This window comes from Nanorana parkeri, unplaced genomic scaffold, assembly GCF_000935625.1.
Source record: "Nanorana parkeri isolate BGI_ZX_2015 unplaced genomic scaffold, ASM93562v1 scaffold49, whole genome shotgun sequence".
NCBI classification, from domain to species: Eukaryota; Metazoa; Chordata; class Amphibia; order Anura; family Dicroglossidae; genus Nanorana; species Nanorana parkeri.
In genome coordinates this window covers 2,112,333-2,131,865 of record NW_017306317.1, presented here as the reverse complement: position 1 = coordinate 2,131,865, position 19,533 = coordinate 2,112,333, and the positions used below count along the sequence as shown (strand labels likewise).

Genomic DNA, 19,533 nt, shown 5'->3' with positions numbered 1-19,533 from the left:
GCATGGACACACATTATAGTCACATGTGCCAGAGTACCCGGAAGTAAAGGGAGATCTAGTAAACTGCCCTTAGTAAAAATGGCCACTGTTAGAAGACTGGGGAAGAAAAGAAAAATAAGGAATGCAAAAAATAAAAACCCTGCAAATATCTAGAAGTATCTGCTTGGAGCTTTTGCTGGTGTTTTGAAGATATGGGTAAAGTTCCTCTTTAACTTACTCTGTTTGGCTGAGGATGACTAACTTTTTCATATAACAGAGCCCTGTAGTTATGTAAATAATTGTGGGTCAATAACATAAAAATGTTGTATTTTGTATCTGAGACCCACAGCCAAGTGTTCACCACCAATCCTTTGCTGATACCGATCTCAATCAGTAATAAGCACGCCAGAGACAAGCACTCACCAGCCTCAATAAGAGGTGGCATAATAGACCTAGAACTATATTTGAATAACAAAAAGATAAAATAAAAGGCCAACAACATTAGCTTGGAATCCCACAATTAAATTGGCCTGCAAGGAAGTTGTTAACTAAAAATCCCAAAACTTGTTGAGTTTTTTTTAACTTCTTTTTACTCTGGATTAAAGTATATATTTATAAGATTTGACTTCCATGATTTTACTCTAGTTCCAGTTCTAGCAGATTTTTACTTCAAGCGCTGTTACCGTGATGTTCTAACATGCACAACCACACACCAAGATGAGCTATACTTTTGGCGTTATGATTGCCAATCCAGACAGCTACAGTTAGATACTTTCCTATAACCTCCTGACAGTTAGATTGATCAAAGAGTGTGCATTTGACAAGTGCCTCTGTAATTGTGACTTTACCTTTACAAGATTGAGACCAAAATCTTATTTTGCTGTGGTGTACTTCCAGCTATTCGTATGGGTGTATTTGTACAAAATAAAGATGTCATTTTAACTTACTCTTGTGCAATATCAGGGGTGTTTTCGATACCTTAAAAGCCCTAATTTATGCTGTATTACTATATTTTTCCCTTGGGTGTGGTATCGCCTCTGCTCTATATTTATCCCCAAATTCTATATATATATAAATGTATTACAGAAGTTAGGAACCATCACACAAACTGGGACACCACCCCTATATATACAATATATATCAAAAAAAGGGGGAAAGAGAAAGAAAGGGGCTTTGTGGTGACCACTGAGAAATACCAGGGAATTGATCCAAAAATAAGGTCAATTGATTCGTAGATATAATAAATTCTATAACAATCCATATGTCTATAATCCAAGGAAAATAGCCTAGAACAACCAAACTGCCGTCTCCATGACAAGGTAAGGACCAAATCCCAGCAACTTAATTGATCAATACTTTTTGTAAAACTTCACTTCGTGTATAATAATAGTTATACACTAATAGTTATACAATAAGTGAAGTTTTACAAAAAGTATTGGTCAATCCATATGTCTATAATCCAAGGAAAATAGCCTTGAACAACCAAACTGCCATCTCCATGGCAAGGTTAGGACCAAATCCCAGCAACTTAATTGATCAATACTTTTTGTAAAACTTCACTTAGTGTATAATAATAGTTATACACTAATAGTTATACACTAAGTGAAGTTTTACAAAAAGTATTGATCAATTAAGTTGCTGGGATTTGGTCCTAACCTTGTCATGGAGACGGCAGTTTGGTTGTTCAAGGCTATTTTCCTTGGATTATAGACATATGGATTGTTATAGAAATTGTTGGAATAGAGATCTGGATTATCTAATTTTAACCTCATAGGTACGATCAGGACAGATACTTGGCTTCCTTGCGTTCCGATGGTCTCCCCCGATGTTCCTGTCTCCTGTTTGGGTAGGGAAACTCCCTGCAGATGGATATTCAATCACCGGCAAAAGAGTCATTAAGATGGTATTTATTGCATTATAAATATGTATGGCCAGCTGATATCAATGATTCTGATATATCAATTATCATGTAGACAATTGTAAATTTACTTTCATACCCATACAAATACTATAGGTTAACCTCTCCAAATCTTCCTGATGAAGCCTCGGCGAAACACGTTGAAGACTGGAGCAAGCACAGAATCATGGCTGAATTATTGATATATAGAATAATTATGTACAATGAATCATTTAATAAGATATGAACACAATGAGAGCAATGGTTTCCGTGTGGGCTCCAGGGAGGTTATTTATGTTGTATACATCTATTTATGATTTTTTTATCTGGATGAATTTTAATATATTTATATGTATTGACATTATGAATTGAGTGTATTAAATTAAATTTTATTATATCTACGAATCAATTGACCTTATTTTTGGATCAATTCCCTGGTATTTCTCAGTGGTCACCACAAAGCCCCTTTCTTTCTCTTTCCCCCTTTTTCTATATATATAAAATTTGTATGGGTGAGCATTGAATTCTTCTACCTTGTTCACCCTGCAAGATTTATATTGATTCCTTTAGGGGCGCCCTCCTATTTCTTTGGTTTTATTTTTCAGCTATCCTTCCTCTGTTGATTGTTTAGTAGTGAAAGCCCCTTTGTATATATTTAGGAGAAGAAGCCTTTGATCTCAAGCCACCATACTCCCTGGATGCAAATAGGTTTTTTTCTGTGGTTCTTTTTTAATGGAGCATTCTTCTAAGTGTGGCATTCTTAGTCATTGCCCTGAAAACTTTGCAACCATGTCTGCTTTCTGAGTTGATTAAACATTTTCTTTCACATTTCTATAGGTATTCTTCATAGTCACAGCCTTTTTCGGTACCGGGAATATAGCATCCATTAACAGGTAGGAAGGAGTGATAAAACCAGGATAAATAAAAATGCTGGCAATTCATTGAGAGCTTTATGATAATCATATTACAACTAATATCCCAACCCCTCCCCCATTGCTTATTTATGGAAGCTGTAGCCTGCCACTACATTTACATCCTTTAGTTGCAGCCTTCACACTGTTGATCATGCTTGCACAGTGAGCCCTTATATTCTATGGGGTATCTCCCGATGGTTTCCAATTTCAGGGGGTGGCACTATAAGAGTCCATGAAGGGTCATTGGCTGAACAAACTAGGGAGCATCAGTTTATCTGAAAGAAAAGACCTGTGTATTTTGCACCTAAAGATAGATTTATCCTTCAGTACCCACTTTACTTAGCTGTCCTGATCTTAACTAACAACCTCCCCACCTCCCTAGCTACTAAGTTACCTGAATTGTCTGAGAGACGTCCTCCTGCGTTGTTTAGTTGCTAAAGCATATATTCATCACTGCTGACCGTGTGTGCACAGTAAGCCCTTGTACACTTGTGGAAACACCTCCCAAGACTGAAGTTGCCCGGTAGAAGGCCCCATAAAAGCCTATAAAGACCCTCTGCTCAGGCTTGGCCAGTGGTAGGGAAGTTTCCACACATCACAGTAGTCGGATTTGGCTAAGCAAGCAGCTGCAAAGTGAGAGGGGAGTAGAGTCAGAAGTGGCTAAGAGGGTGGGTAGATGTACAGTACTTTTGTTTGGAAGTACTGTACATTTACCCTTTAAGGCCAAACATTTTAGACATGTGACATTTCTGTCTCCCATTGTGTTTCTCATTTTTCCTCTTTAGCTTTGACCCTGCATCCGTGTATTGTTTCCTTACTGTGTTCAACCCATTTGTGATGGGAGCATTAATGATGTGGAAGGTGAGTTGCTAAGACTCTATGAAGTTAGGATACTTTATTATTAGCTTAGGAAATGGAGACTTGAGATATACTCCAAACATTGAGAACATATTCACCCACTCCCCCCTTCCAGACCCCAACCAGTGCATTTTCAGCCCTTGAGAGTAAGAAAGTAATTCCCTCCCCCCATATCTTTGCAAATATTTTATGCAACAATTGACTTTCCCTAAAATAAGAAAGCCCAGCACTCTCTGAATGCTTTTGACAGAGCACATTCATCCACTTATTGAGAAGCTACCATTGTTACTTGCAGAAAAGGAGAGCAGTGGGTCCCTTTATCACACATTATTTTAAACTAATGCTGAGCTCCACCTACTGCTTGCCAGTGCCAAATATAAAGTATTCATATTTTCTTGAATAAAATAAATACACACAAAATAGTACAAAACAAAAATAAGTGAGGAAAATATATTTAAAAACTATCAGTTTCCTATAACCTGCTAAACACTAGAGCTCAAACTGTGAGAGGTGGGAGAGAGAATTTCAGCTTTAAAGGAAATCTTTCCTGAGAGAAACATGAAGGCTAACCACTTTGCTTTCAATACCTTGGGTCACTAACCCAGAGCAAGTACACAGGACATTTAATGTTATTTTGACTTTCCTGATGTGCAAACTCATTCAAAATCAGTGATGCGGAGAACATTGAAGCCAGTAAGTCAGCATATAAGCATAGAAACCACCATTTTCAGTAGATGGTGAACAATGGCAGCCCCTGCATTTCTCTTAGAAGAGATCTACCTAAATGTAGAAGTCCAAATATTTTTTTTTTTGAAGAATAGAAACGCCATCCGATTCTTCTTAAGATTTTCAATCCAATTGATGGAAAATCCTTCAATGGGGACACACAGAGTACCGCACAAACCTGACGGACATTCTTATCCTTCCTCCAAAACTAAAAAAAACAAATTATTGATAGAGTTTCACTCAATCTTTTTTCACGGGCATTTTTCATTATTAATATATTTTATTATTCATAAAAACCATAAGCCTGAAACAGCTGTACTCCGTTTGGAATAAATGGCTCTAAATTATTAGACTATTTTCACTATGCACCAGTGGTTTTAGATGTGCATCTGACTGATGGGACATAAAGCAATGAATTGCAAGACTGCACCCATTGTCCTGAAATGAGGAATAATCCTCTTATTTTGGGGATATGTGATGGGATGAGACATGTGAATTAGTTGGAAGGCTTTTTGATTGCTTTAGTCCATTCGCACCATAACCTGTATAATTATATTGTCTCTCTCTGCCTCTCTCTGTCTCTCTCTATATATATTATAACAAATACAATTATGTTTCTCCTATAATCCCCCTGTAATGCCCCATTAACACATTCACTGGCCTTTGTCATTTAAGTTACCTACTTGTTTTATTCCTGCCAGTCACGTTTTCTTTCTATTTTTTTTTTTTTTACTTCTTTGAGACTGAAAAAAAGTAATATGTAGAGGTTTTTAATAAGTCTTTATAGAGTGATTGGAATAGGAGGATTATTTGCCATGTTTCTGTTACTTTATGAATTTAATGATATTCCTTCTTTGAACCACGAATTGTGCCTTCTCATGCATTAATCAGAATCTTTAAAAGAGCTTATATTCTTGTATTCATTTGGTGTCTTTGTAACCTATGTTAAAGAAGGGCAGCATTAATTTGAAATACATCTAATATGCTAAATTATTCATGCAGAGCAACGAGAATTTGCCCCATCATTCATTGACTAGTTAGAGACTATTTACCTGTCTTTTGTATAAAGCTCTGAAAGGATGTTTCTCCTGTAATATTCTGCTCTGTGTTTTACAGATTCTCATCCCCTTCATTATGGTGATGTGTGCTTTTGAAACTGTTCAGATCTCAGCACAGATTTCCTCAAAAAGGTAAAACAGCCATCAGTTTAATTCCCATAAGTTCGAACCTATTTACACTTATGCACTGTGGTAATGTGTGGTAAAATCCCCCCCCCCCCCCCCCAAATGTTAGTACAGTTTATTAAAACTGTCTTGTGATCCAGGCACCCCTGCCAGGGCTGTAGTAAAAAAAAAATTTTTATAGGGCCCCTATCAACCTCTCTCTCTGTAGCATCTGGCAATATCAGCTGTGACAATACAGAAGATATCATTAGTCTCAACATATACTGTAGCATGCCTTAATCAAGGACATATAGGAAAAGAAATGTTGGCATAGTCTGTATGCTACTCAGAACCAGTGCTGTGGATATAATTTACCAGAAAAGAGAGGGGCAGCAGAGCAGAAAATTAACTTTTAACCTTAATTTTCTAGCTAACAACTTTTTCTTCAGTAGCTCCCCAGTCTTTTCAGCAGCAACTGATCTTTTTTAGGGGTATAAGATCTCACACTACAGCAAGCACTGGATATAATCTATTAGTAGTCAATAAAGAAGATGTTGTAGTAGCATCAGAAATAACAATAATAATAATAGTTTTTTGATTACATTGTTTTTAGTGTAACTGCATACAATTTCTGAATAACCCACACAAATTTCCCTAAACTGTGGGGTTTTTTTTTGCAGAACTACAAACTTCAGCTGTCTTGTCGGTTTTTAGGTACCTATCAGAGTGGTGGCTGGGCTGCAGCAGAGGCTATGAGGGCAATAAAGGACAGGACTGGGATACACTGCATAGACACCTAGCATTCTTTAAAAAAAAATGCTATTTGCTACACAGGGAAAGCAAGAGATAGTTTTGACTAGCGATCATCCTGAAGAGTAATTCTGTGTGTATGACATCAGCTCTCACTGGAGAATTCACAAAGATTATAGTCAGGTTTAACCTCTACTCTCCCACCTCAGAGCCTTATTGAGGCTGCATGGGCTGCTAAGGCTATAGTAACCCCACTGGTCACCAGTACACCCCAGCCTGCTGATTGGACAATAAAGGCGCAGCAGCAAACAGAATAGAACAACTGTGTTCTCCTCTCAACAAGTTAAGAAAGGTTGACTGACAGAACAGTGCAAGGCGGGAGAGTGAATTATAGTAGCTTTGTTTTAAAATTTGTTTAATCATTTTAAATGAATGCATTACTGGGTTATTTTTTTTTTAATCTTCCTAAAGCTATGCTTTAACGGAGCTGCCAAAAGCTTTCAATAGGGCAACAGAAATGTTAACCTTAGTGGTATTTAATAGGGCCTGCAAGTCATCTTTCATAAACTTCTAACAATCACTGCACAGATACAGCAGAAAGTTGCTGTAGTATTAAGTTTACCAAAAGGAAGAAAAAAGCTTTTTGGACACATTAAAGCCTTACAATGTTAATTGGGGGAACAGAACAGAAGGCCAGTAAATAACGCCTGAAAAATGAAAGCATCTTGGATCAAGGCTGGGCAAAGATTTGATATGGTAAAGTCTCATTCTGCTTTTTTTCTGTAGCTGTGAAAGGAATATTTTAGATAGAAGCCAACAAACAGCTAAAGAAATGGCTCAGTGGAAACTGTTTTGTGCTTGTAGATTGAGGTTACAGGTTGGAATCCTTCAGAGCCTAATATCCTGTTAGAATGCTTTATCTAAGCTTCTGCTGGAGCTTTATAAACAGTACACATTGCCAGACTGATTTCTAATGCATTTTTTCTTATCTGGAATGCATGTGTTCATCCAGATGACTACACAGAGAATTGAATACATGTATTATATTACAGTGGTATATTTACCTCGTTCTTCCTCCTTTATGCTGTCTACTGCTCACTACAATTGCATTACATATTGTTATTTATTCTTGATTATGTTATTATGCAAAATCTTGGCTACTAGAAAAGCATCTTATATGAAAATTACCAGTAAAAATGAAAATGGAATAATGAATTCTGGCCTCCAGTGTTTGTTGCATCTAACAGCAAGGCGAATAACTATCAAAATGTCTGATGTTGTAACGGTCTATATTTCCTAGATGAGAGTAAACAAAAAACATTCACTTTTTCTAAGGAAGGTTTCAGTGTTGATTAGTGGGAACTGGGAAACAAAAACAGTTAAGATCTCAGATTGTTATATCCTTAATAACCACTTCAGGACTTTAAATGTAGGAGATTTATTCTAAAAAGGAACTTTAACAATATCTCTAGACTGTATCTCCTATGTTCGGCTCCTCTCCCCCTGCCTCTGCTTCCCATGCTGTTATTACCAGCAGTTACCGGCTGTCAAAATTACAGCCTGAAATCGTTATTTATTGCATAGCAGGGGTGGCTATCAAAATTAAGCTGTCTCTGTGTAAAATTAGAAAAACTAGTCACCCAATTGCTGACTTCTGCATGTGCCCTTTTATTTGAGGTCACTATCATTGTAACTTTCCCTGAGCCCATTCCCCGAGGTATTCCCTTTTGAATTACACCTAAAGCCCTGATGAGGTGGGTCTGTGTTTTCCCCTGAAACCTGTTGGCACTTTGATGCTTTTATTCTTGCTCTTAAAAACTTATTTGGACTCTTCTTCATTTGCCCCCCCACCTTTTTTTTTTCTAATCGACTTCTCCAGGGCCCCTCCTGTCCTCTGTAGGGTCCCTTGTAGGTGGAAGTGCAGCCACTACCAAGCAATTGAGCCCCATAAAAGAAACCCATAATACAACCATGAGATGTTTACAAAGATCACATCATCTCTCACTTTTCCTCACAATTGTTTCTGTGTAAAATCACACTTGTAGATAGTCTGAAAGTGACATTGAGTGATAGAGTGTAACAATGTATGTTACCAAGTATTTACTATTTTTTTTCATATGTATATCAAAAATGTGATCTGCATAGGACATCTGTTTTCTGACTGAGACAAATCCTCCTTTGTGTCTCACGTGCTACCTTCCCAGGCACTGCTGCTCTCAGTGGGAGATATTCAGTAACAGAGGCAGTACTTTCAATAAAGAAAGCAGTAGGCACGACTAGGGGGGACCGTGACGTGGTCCTGTCTGACAACCTTGCTGCATCTTATATAACTTTGGGGTTCCAGTGGCAAGATCTCTGTATCCACTCATCTAGAAATGGTGCGTGTTTTTGCATATCTTTACAGTAGTGAGATTGAGGCCCTCCTGTAATGACTGTCGCAGGTTTTCAGATAAAAGGACTCAAGTGCAGAGATCTCACCACCGGAGCCTCCAAGAGATATAATGAACATTTATGGTTCAGCATCTGCTAAAAAGGGAAATATTGACTTAATATATGAAAATAAAACACAGGCAGGTATATTCATAAAGCTGAAAACTCTGACACAGGCATGACTCCCACAGGCAGTGGCATGGTGACGTAATTTCAGCATAGCTGGAGTGCCAAGCTTGCCTACCAATGGTATAAATCATCAAACAAGAGCAAGGAGAGATGGTTTCATGTTTCCTGATCTACAATGTGCCTTCTGACTCTTCCCAACATCCTTTGCACTTGTATAATTCAGAACGGGAAAACGAAATAAGTAAAAGTCATCAAAAGGTGTGCAGTTTGAGTTATGGTGCTGCCTTCCCTAACACTGCTGTCATAAATACTGAACCATAGGTGCCATTATGGCCTTCTAGATCACCTGACTGAGATATTACTTTTGGGTGGACCGGCCCTTTAATTTTTTTTATTTTTTTTTTACTTCATGAAGGCAGTCCTTATTAACTGTTCTGTACACAAGCTGTCCACAATAAACTATAAAAAACTATAATATATCTTCATAAAGGGTATGCTGGGTATATTTAGCTGAACTTATGCAGACACTTTTTTGAAGTACATTTTCTTAGTATTGCCTAATGCATTTCTGTGTGGTAGAGCTGCTATGCTCTAGAATTGCTTGGTTTCTAATTAATTTAACACACATGAAGAATACATTTGGCGGTCACAATCTGTCTTCCAGATTTTTGTTTATATCCAAAACTGAACTGTATCCAAAATAAGAGAACATTGTTTTTGCAACATTTCTGGCTACTGGTGTGCTTGGAGCAGCACAAATGTCTTTATGTCTTGGTTCTGCATATATTTTAAAAGCTAATTATTTATTCTTTCTATAAAATGTCATATTTGCAGAAAAAGACTCTATGCCAAAACAAGTATTGCATAATTACAATGTGTAATTACCTATTTAATGCAGGGTTAGTTTTATATTATACCTTTTTCATTGAGGAGGCAAATGTAGGGAGAAGTTAATAATGTGACATCACATCAAAGTGCATGTTGACTAAATATCCTTCTTAATTGCAGGATTGGATGGAATATGTTGTGCCATGTACAGAGATATGAAGTACAAAGATTTGCATGTACTATAACAATGGATTGATGAAACCAGGGCATCATCCCTAGGATGGGTCCTGCAGGTCAATAGCAGGTCTCATGCTGTGAATTTGTTATTTTTTTATTAAAAATGTTAAAAGATTGGCTACAGCTCTGCATTAATTTCCAGCACTGTATTGCATGGCCAGATGAATAATATACTACATAGCATGACTACATTGCTTGTTAATGTTTGATATATATCAGAGTCATTCCATCTTCTAAATACAAGTTACCAACCATCATCAAATTGTTTGGACTGTAAGGGCTGATTCATACTTTAGTGGATCCTTTGCGGTGCATTCCACACGTACGTCAATGTAGATTGCAGTGGAGTGCACTACAACTCATTGAGGGGAATTTATCAAGACAGGAGCAGACAAAATCTGGAGCAGATTTGCACTGCAACCAATCAGCTTCTCTCTCTTATTTTCAAATCTTACCTGAGCAAATTGAAGAGAGATGCTGATTGGTTGCTATGGGCAACTGCTCCAGATTTTGTCTGCTCCAGTTTTGATAAATCCCCCCAATTGTGTATGCAAGCTTTCAGGGCCTTTTTTTAGGTTTCTTCATCAGGCATTATACAATTGTATGCTGAAGAGTTAGATCATCTGATATTATTGTATATTATTCACAATGCACCAGGAGATACTGGAATACTCAAAGGTGATCAGAAAAATCCAAAACTCCTAGGTGATTAGGAACATCGGCAGGAATCATAGTTCCTTTTTACATGTTGTAATGCTATCTTTGCCTGCAATGCTAAAGAAGTCTGTTTACAGAGCTCACTAGCTCAAGCTATAAATTTGCACACAAAGAGGATTGAGTCATCCCACTCCCCACCTGCCTGTAAGAACTTTTCACCAAAGAGAAATGGTGCCTAAAAGACAGCAAAGGGAATTTATCAAAACTGGAGCAGACGTGCATGACAACCAATCAGCCGTTCTCTTTTATTTTCAAATCTTAACTGAACAAACTGAAGAGAGAAGCTGATTGGTTGCTGTGCACAGCTGCTCCAGATTTTGTCTGCTCCAGTTTTGATAAATTCCCCCCAGCATCTTCTGCTGTCATTGTAGTTTACTCTTTTAAGGTAAATAACCATTGTATCACCTAATTTACAGAAGTGGAGAATGCAAGTGATAGAGCTTTTTTATATATGTATCTTAACCTCCTTCTATACTTTTAACCTTTCTATCCTGATCAGCCTGGCTTGCTGTGCTCCTCCCCTCTTCTCTTTTTAAGATCCATCTGTCCTTCTCCCTTCATCCTGACCTAGCCCATTTCCCTTCGTCCCTATATGCCTTTGACCCATTGTGATTCATCTGCCTGCATTTCCCTCCACAAAATCTCTCTTCCCTGTCTTATACTTCCTATCTGCTGCCTTTAAAAGCTGACTGCCATCTTTTTGGGGAATGGGCTGCATCTGTTAATAAAATTGACATATTGTACCAGTAACAATACTAGTATAGAGTTAAATACTGTTTTGATGTAATGGCATTGATATCCTAAGATGGAGCTTGAATTTTAATCTGAGATTTTGAATTACAGCTGCATTAAAACAGGAGGCTATAGGTGACCGGGATCCTTGTTACTTTAGGGTTCCAATTAAGTATCTAGAGTAAAATAGTAAGCCCCCTTATATAAAATGGCTACATAATTTCACCTTTGCTGCATCCACTTCCACAAAGGTCCATGCTGGCCTCCTTTGAATTACAAGCACACAACCACCATGGAGCATTAGACAGTGGTGATTTTGATATCGGCTATGTTGATTATACACACTTACCCATTATTACTCATAGCTCTTGGCTATATGTCCATGTGAAACTGCTTTCCATTTATACAGAAACAGAATGCCTGCCATGTTAGTTCAGGTACAGTAAAGTCTGTCTGCAAATAAGAACTTCAACATTTTATAATGAGCTGTATTGAAGGTTAGTAATCATTTCCTAGTTGAGGATTGCAGACTTTTCAGAACTGAAGTTCTAAGCAAATAAAGAAAGATTTTCACTGCTCAATCAGGCAACATTGTGTTTGATAGTTGGTTCCTATACAGAAGAAAAAAAACAGAGCAAATAAATGAATAGTTTTCCATTCGGCATGTTATTTACTGAGTTACAGGTTTTGTCTGGATTTTTGTTTCAGTGCAAAAAATGCCTTTTCCCTTAAAATCTTACGGTAATATCGTCTAAGGTCTTCAAAATGAAAATCTTACAGTAATGTCCTCTAAGGTCTTCAAAATGAAAATGTTTTATTATGGTTTATGCTGTGTAAGCTGTAAGGAATCTTCTAAAATGATTGTATTTGGTAAAGTATTTGATAAAGTGTAAGGTTTATTGATCTGTATTTAAATATATCATTTTCCTGTGCTGAAATGAAATTTTACTTTGTTTCCTTTCAGTCTTTTTCTCATCGTTCTTGTGATATCGGACATAATGTCTCTGGTAAGTCACAGTTAGATACTCTGTGCCAATAAAACCAACAGGCTGTGTTCCAATAAGTCATTCTGCAATATTCAGAACATTAGTGCATGGAGGCATTTGTGTTTGTTTGGCAGAATTGGACAGGCATAAACAGAAACTCTTTCAATAAATTCTCTCCCATTCTGTAATCAGTCACACTCCATAAATACAATGTTGCAAGAAGAAAGGTTCAGAAGGGCACTTAAATTGTATTTCTTATTAATTTGGTTGAAGGAAATATTTCCGTAAATAAGGAGTGATTCTGAATACATTTTCGAAAGTAAGATAGGCAATTTCAAAGCAAAAGCAGTTTTCCACATTGCACTTTCAGAAGAGCCAGCCAGCGATTACGAGGCCGTTTTAATAAATGTGCTTTTTGCCCTGCATCTGCCAAGACAGTGACCCTTCTAGACTTTATAGAATGTCTGCAAATATATACAATTTTCACAGCATCTTCTTGATGGAATTGTTATTGTGCCTCTTCAAGAAAATAATACACTTACATTTACAATAGTGTTATGAGGCTCTTACATTCACAGTCATGTTTCTTATGTACACCTAGCAAGTGCTAGGTAGGGCCCTGTTTTGCCTTCTGAAAAGCCTGAATTCTTAATGGCCTAGATTCCTTAAAGGACATTTCCACCTTTTGCAGAGGCTTTAAAAAAAAAACATATGCCAGCAATGTACGCGGTGTGTGGATGATGCCGGCATATGCACATCCTGGATATAAACAAATAAACATACTTTTTTAGTTGTCCTCTCAGGCTCCACAGGTTTTTTTAAATGACTGCCAGACTGCTTTGCACAGTGGAAACTACAGTGTAGGGAGTGGAAATACTGCTTTTCCCACAATGCTTTGCTTCTCTCATGCACGTGCATTCCTTAATATTCATAGTGGTACCACCACTTGGGCAGTGCAGTGACCGTGGGATTATTATTTATTTTTTTAACTACATTTGGAGGGTTGTTGTGATTGCTAAAGAAATCCATTACATTTTAAATCCTCAGGGACCCTGCACATCCCCAATGACCCCGCACATCATGGGCGACCCCGCACATCTTCGGCGACCCCGCACATCTCCGGCAACCCCGCACATCTTTGGTGACCCTGCACATCCTCTATGACCCAGCACGTTCCCTGTGACCCAGCAAGTTCACTCGGACCCTGCACGTACCCCGTGACCCCGCACATTCCCCGTGACCCCGCGCGTTCCCCGTGACCCGGCACATCCTCGGTGACCCGGCACATCCTCGGTGATCCCGCACATCCCTGGTGACCCTGCACATCCCTGGTGACCCTGCACATCTCGATCCAATGCGTTGCAGCACTTAATTGGGCTGGAAAGCACTGGGACTGGTGTGAACTAGCCCTAAGAGTTCAGCCAAGTGCTGAGACAAAGTAACTTAATAATCCAATTGTGTGAGTTACTTCATCAGTGGCTGAAGAAGACTGACAGATATAGCTATTTGTGTGCTTTAACATCTTTTAATGTGGATTTGTTGCTAAAAATACAACTTCACAATAATGTGCTCCGTGCAGGGGGACAGCATTACAGCAGTTTACTGCAGTCCACAAACAGTTGTCACCCTGCAGGAGTTTGGAGGATTGACTGGCAGGATCATCTGGTATTTATCTATAGAAATAGGCTTTAAAATGAATTTAACTTATTAGAGTTTGCACTAAATTAAGAGGATTCCTGAGCTTTTTTTTCTACAATCAGGGTGAGTTGTACGTTAAATGTATTTTAGATGCAAGCAGTCTAAGTGCCTGAATTCCTGAGTTTGCAATCCCCTGTACAGCACAGCTAAGACTAGTGATAGAAAGATGAGCTCATCAGTGTTCTACTTCTTCCAGGAGAAGCCCAGATTCAAAACCTGTAGATGTTATTTAGCAAAGCTCTTCCCTGTTAGACAAGACTTTGCTGTGTGGCAGAGCTGTGTAAATCTCAGATCTGGATGGGCAGAAATTTAAATCCTTTCTTAGGTTAACAGATAACAAGGGAGTGGAAGGAAGCTGTGTACATCTGAAAGGGGGATCGGGCCTCCTATAGTTAAGAGCATTGTACCATAGGAAGATTAGAACCTTTAAAATGATTATAAAGTCAGAAAAAGTTTAAGCTATTTTAAATGTTGATGAAATCACTTACAATGAATACTGCTGCTTGATGTTTAAAGTGTTAGTTTCCTGCAGAATCAGCTGCCCCTTGAGTACTGGGCCTGATATCCTGTTTTAGATTGGCTCCTTTCCCTTGCAAAGTCCTATGGAGCCACCCTTGTGTGTGCCAGTAAGCTGTGTTGTGTCTCCACACAAACACACAGGCAAAGCAAGACAAGTCACTTCCCTCCTTCCTGATCCGCTGTCACATACCTGGTTGGAGACGGAATGCGTGAGGAGGCCTCCCTTGCACATCATGTCCCGAGGACTCTGGAGTTGGGGACAGTGTCCAATCAGACAGTGAGTGGCACGGGTGCCAGTGGTGATTTACATGGTGCAAGCTGGAGTCCAGCTGCTGGGAGAAGAGCAGAGCAGGATCCGTAATCAAGGTTACACAGATGGGGCAGGCAAGGTACAAAAGGGGTCAGGCAGAGGCAAAGTCCAGTAAACGATCCAAGGTCAAGGGCAGGCAGCAAACAAGAATGGTCACGAACAATCCAGGTCACAAGTCAGGCAATACAAGGCAAAGAAACACAGGAACACAGGGGAGCTGAAAGACAATCCAGCAGTTTTGAGACAGGCAGGCTTGGTTTAAATAGTGTGATCTATTAGCGCACTGCGTCACTTCCTGTGCGCCATTTGGCGCACTTTTTCACAGCCTTTCTGTGGCATGTGCGCAAGTGCCCGTTTTCCAATAGTATGGAAAATGGGACCCCGCACATGCGCATTAACGAATGGTCTCTGACATCCCCCTTCCTCCCTTCAACTTCCTCCTTCCTTTCTTCTCCCTTCTCCAAGCTAGTAAATGGAAAGCTGCTGGCAACTGCTCTGTTCTTTGTGATCGTGTACTAGACAGGAAGTTCAGGGAAGCTGAGCTGAGAGACATGGAAGCAGCTGTTCAGAAACATTGTAAGAAATTATTGTAAGTGTTTGGGCAAATATGTAAAGAAATACTTTGCTGGCCAATGTATATATATTTCTTTGATCTTATTTATAATTGAAAAAAAGTTTGGGAGCTTAATATTACTTTAAATCAGGCACGTATATGATGTACGCCAGATCTCCTGGCAGACTAACCAACTGAACAGATTTACAGTATATTTCCAATGTAAACTAATGTAAATATTCTTACCCAGCAGCCCTTTTTTTTTTTGAAGCGTTATGTTTGCATTTTTCTCCAAAGACAATGTACTCCAAGTATCCTCATCTCTAGTCAAGGTGTAAATATTATGTTTAAAGGAGGACTATGAGGTGAGTGCTTTTCACTCACCTCATACTTCTAGCCGACCTGTGACAATGAGACTGTCACAGGTCGGCTCAGTAGATCGAGAAGTGAGCGAACACATACAGCCATTCGCTCACCTCTCGATCCTGCCACAGCTCTCTGCCGTGACAGTGGCTGGATTCCCCCCTCCCCGCTCCGCTCCGCCAGCGCTGACTGGCGGATCGGACGGGGGAGGGGGCGGGTACAGCTGGCTCTGCCTCCAGATAGGCAGAGCCAGCTGTCACTCACGCAGCTGGTTGGATCCAGACATAATTGTCGGGATCTGCTTCAGCTGCGGCGTCTCAGTATACCGCGAGCGGTAGCTCGCGGTATACTGTGGCCTCTCAGTATACCGCAAGCTGTAGTTCGCGGTATACTGAGCTTAGGGTGACGGGAGGACGCTAGTTTGTGTCCTCCCGTTACCCTAAGGAGAACTATGGGGAAAAGCTTTAACCCCATAGTTCTGCTTTAATATATTCTTGTACAATTTAAACTCAATAATATGCAAATGTTTGCTTTGTAGTAGTTCTTGCTCTGATACGTTTAAAGAAAGTGTAGATAATCTTGCCTTTAGATATTTGTCAGGTAGTTAACAGAGTGCTCCTTACTGTAAGAAAATGCTCAGTGATACTGGTGAAATAAATCCCTGATGGATGCCGCGGGGCAATGGGTTTAAACTGTTTAAATAAACATTCTACTCTAAATCATTATACTGCAAAAGCTAGAATCTTATCCACAACATGCAGGGTTTTCATGCCCTATCAATTACCGAGTCATAAAAGTCTCAAAGATAAGTAATTCTTCTTAAATGCGCCCTCTCTAGATTATGATTATGCTAATGCTGGTATTAACTTAGCTTGGTGTGTGAATGCAGCAGACATTACACCAGAAAAAGACAAATCTTGTAGAGGGAGGAAAAGCAACCTGTAAAATGCTGGCATTTTTTTTAAAGCATCACAGTATCGGAATAGAATGCACCTTCCACCAATATAAGTGTGGATTATTATGAAAGATTCTATTAAAGGTATAAATCATAACAGAGGGAATTTAAACATCTATCCTATTTGTTTACTAGCTATTGTACTTGAGGGAAAATAGGGAAGTTTTTATGAGTACATGATACAGTAGCAAAACAAGTTTTTTTAAAGTGAACCTGTGTGTTAAAGTGTAACTCCCCTTTTGTTGAAAATGAACACAATCTGCTCTGGGTGATCTATCTTCATTAACAAAAATGTGGTGCAGATTTTGACCCTGTTCCGTTCTGAAGAAACTCCTGTTTCTTTCACAAGGTCCTTTCAGACTCACTGGAATTAATATTGCAGGGAATGCCTAAAAATTGTATCTTAGTGAAGACATTTTTTTCATAGCAATTGTATATGCTATATTAATGTTAATGAAAGTGGAGTTCTCCTTTATAGCAATAAAACTAAACTCCATGTAGACTAAATACATACACAGCTAAATACATTGCTAGAATATACATACACTGCCAGCCCCCCAAAAAAGTAACACATTCTAATATTTCATTGGACCACCCTCTAGCACACATTCATCGTGGCATTGTTTCCATAAGCTTATGCAATGTCACAACATTTATTTCCTTCCAGATTTGCATTCATTTTTCACCAAAATCTTGTAGTGATGATGGGAGAGTCAGACCACTGCGTAAAGTCTTTTCCCGCAGATCCCAAAGATTCTCAATGGGGTTAAGGTCTGGACTCTGTGGTGGCCAATATATGTGTGAAAATGATGTCTCGTGCTCCCTGAACCTCTCTTTCACAATTTAAGCCCAATAAATCCTGGCATTGTCATGTAGGGATATGACCATGCCATCAGGGAAGAAGAATTCCACTGATTGAAAAACCTGGTCATTCAATATATTCAGGCAGGCAGCTGACCTCATTTTTGGGCACATAGCATTGCTGAACCTAGACCTAACCAACTGAAGCAACCCCAGATCATAACACTTCCCGAAATCCAGGTGGTGACTTTTTTTGGGATAGGCAATGTATATCACAGTTTTGAAAATACAACACACAGTGCTTAATATCAATCAATCCTGACAAATCTCAGACATATGTGCAAAAAAACAATAACAATGGTCTAAATTTGAACAAATATCAATTAACATAAATAAAATTGGTATAAATTAATTTTACAATGGGATAATACACCAACGAGGGGAACAAAAATATGGTGAACAAATAAGTGAGATTCAAAAAGTCCCAAACGTGAAACATATAAGTGCAAAAAAAAGAAAATCCACTCCGTGAAAGATTGTTCATGCTCCTTATCCACCAGCCCCCCATAGTCAAACACTTACCAGAAATGTTTGACTAAATCAGAAATCAATCGGAGCTCCCAATTGGTTTGAAGCAGTCACTTCCCAATATCGATAGTAGGACACGGATTCTCAATGTGTAGATGGCAGCATTCTCGCATCACTCAAAAAATGAAGGAATCACTCATTGTACAGTATAAAAACGATGTATTAAATAAAATATAACACACTCGTGTTAAAATCTATTTGTCCGGCTGGCAACAAAACAGTCTCCTCCACAGACTCCCAGTGGTTTACAGGAACACCGTCAGTAGGACCTGCCCTTAACGCGCTTTGTCATCAAAGGACTTTCTCAAAAGGACTTTATATGTTTCACGTTTGGGACTTTTTGAATCACACTTGTTCACAATATTTTCGTTGGGGCCTTATCACATTGTTATATTAATTTATATCAATTTTATTTACTGTATGTTAATTAATATTTGTTCAAATTGATTCCATTGTTGTTGGGTTTTTTTGCACATACGACCGACATTTGTCAGTATTGATTGATATTTAGCGCTGCTATAAATTTATTTTGTTCATAGCAGCTCTATATCAGTTAGATAGATCACTAGATCCTTAGCGCGGGTTTTCAATCTTATTAAGTACATCACAGGTTTACTTGCCAAAAGATTTTTGTAATTCTGGTAATTCAGCAGCTGCAGAAGGCTAGAGCCGTTAAAGTGTAACTGTTTTAAATTGTGTAAGCCATGGTCTATGAGTATGTTTTTAACTTTTTTTTTTTTACATTTTTAACAGGCTTCTACATTATTTAATAAGAAATGTCTGATAAAGATCTGTAACATTGAGTATAAAACTTGGAATTGGGCAAGGTACCTAACCCCCTTTGGTAGCAGAACTGATAAAAATGGGCTTGCTCTATAGAGGTGACTATGTATTACGATAAGGTTGCACAGCTGGTATCCTACTGGATTGGAGAGCGGTTATACAGGTCCAGTTGGAATTCTGTTAATACAGCTTGGTCTCCAGCCTGCCTACTGGACAATAAAAGAAGAGCAGTGCAATGAGGAGGTTATCACTCTGCTTCTCCCTGCTGTAAGCATGTTTGCAGTGTTAGGCTGACGGCAATATTTAAACCAGTAGAGTCCTGATTAGCTCAGATTTTTGACACTTCCGTTCTCATTCTGAGTGCTAATTTATAGGGGTTTATGGAAAGACGGGAGGAAGTATGAATGGACTACAAGATGTCACTGCACTTACTCCATTAAGAACTACAAGTCTCTCTGCTGTGGAGGCTAATGGGACTTGTAGCTTCTCCATTCAAAGATCCTTTCAAATGATCTGTGAATGGATGATGCGGCTGTGTGGGGGGAGCCTCGCACAGCTGTGCAGATTAAAAAAAGCAGCCTGCAGGAAGAAGAACCCCACAATTCAGGTAAGTGGGG

At 38.9% G+C, this 19,533-nt stretch overlaps 1 protein-coding gene across 1 annotated transcript in view; it reads left to right on the top strand.

Moving 5' to 3' along the window:
- LOC108802119 (GPI ethanolamine phosphate transferase 1-like) overlaps positions 1-19,533 on the top strand; it is an 82,250-nt gene that overhangs the window by 36,905 nt on the left and 25,812 nt on the right. The window contains exons 6-9 of the mRNA XM_018574009.1: positions 2,714-2,769; positions 3,576-3,651; positions 5,491-5,564; positions 12,325-12,367. Of these exons, the coding sequence (XP_018429511.1) occupies positions 2,714-2,769; positions 3,576-3,651; positions 5,491-5,564; positions 12,325-12,367 (249 nt within the window). The remainder of the gene's footprint in view (positions 1-2,713; positions 2,770-3,575; positions 3,652-5,490; positions 5,565-12,324; positions 12,368-19,533) is intronic.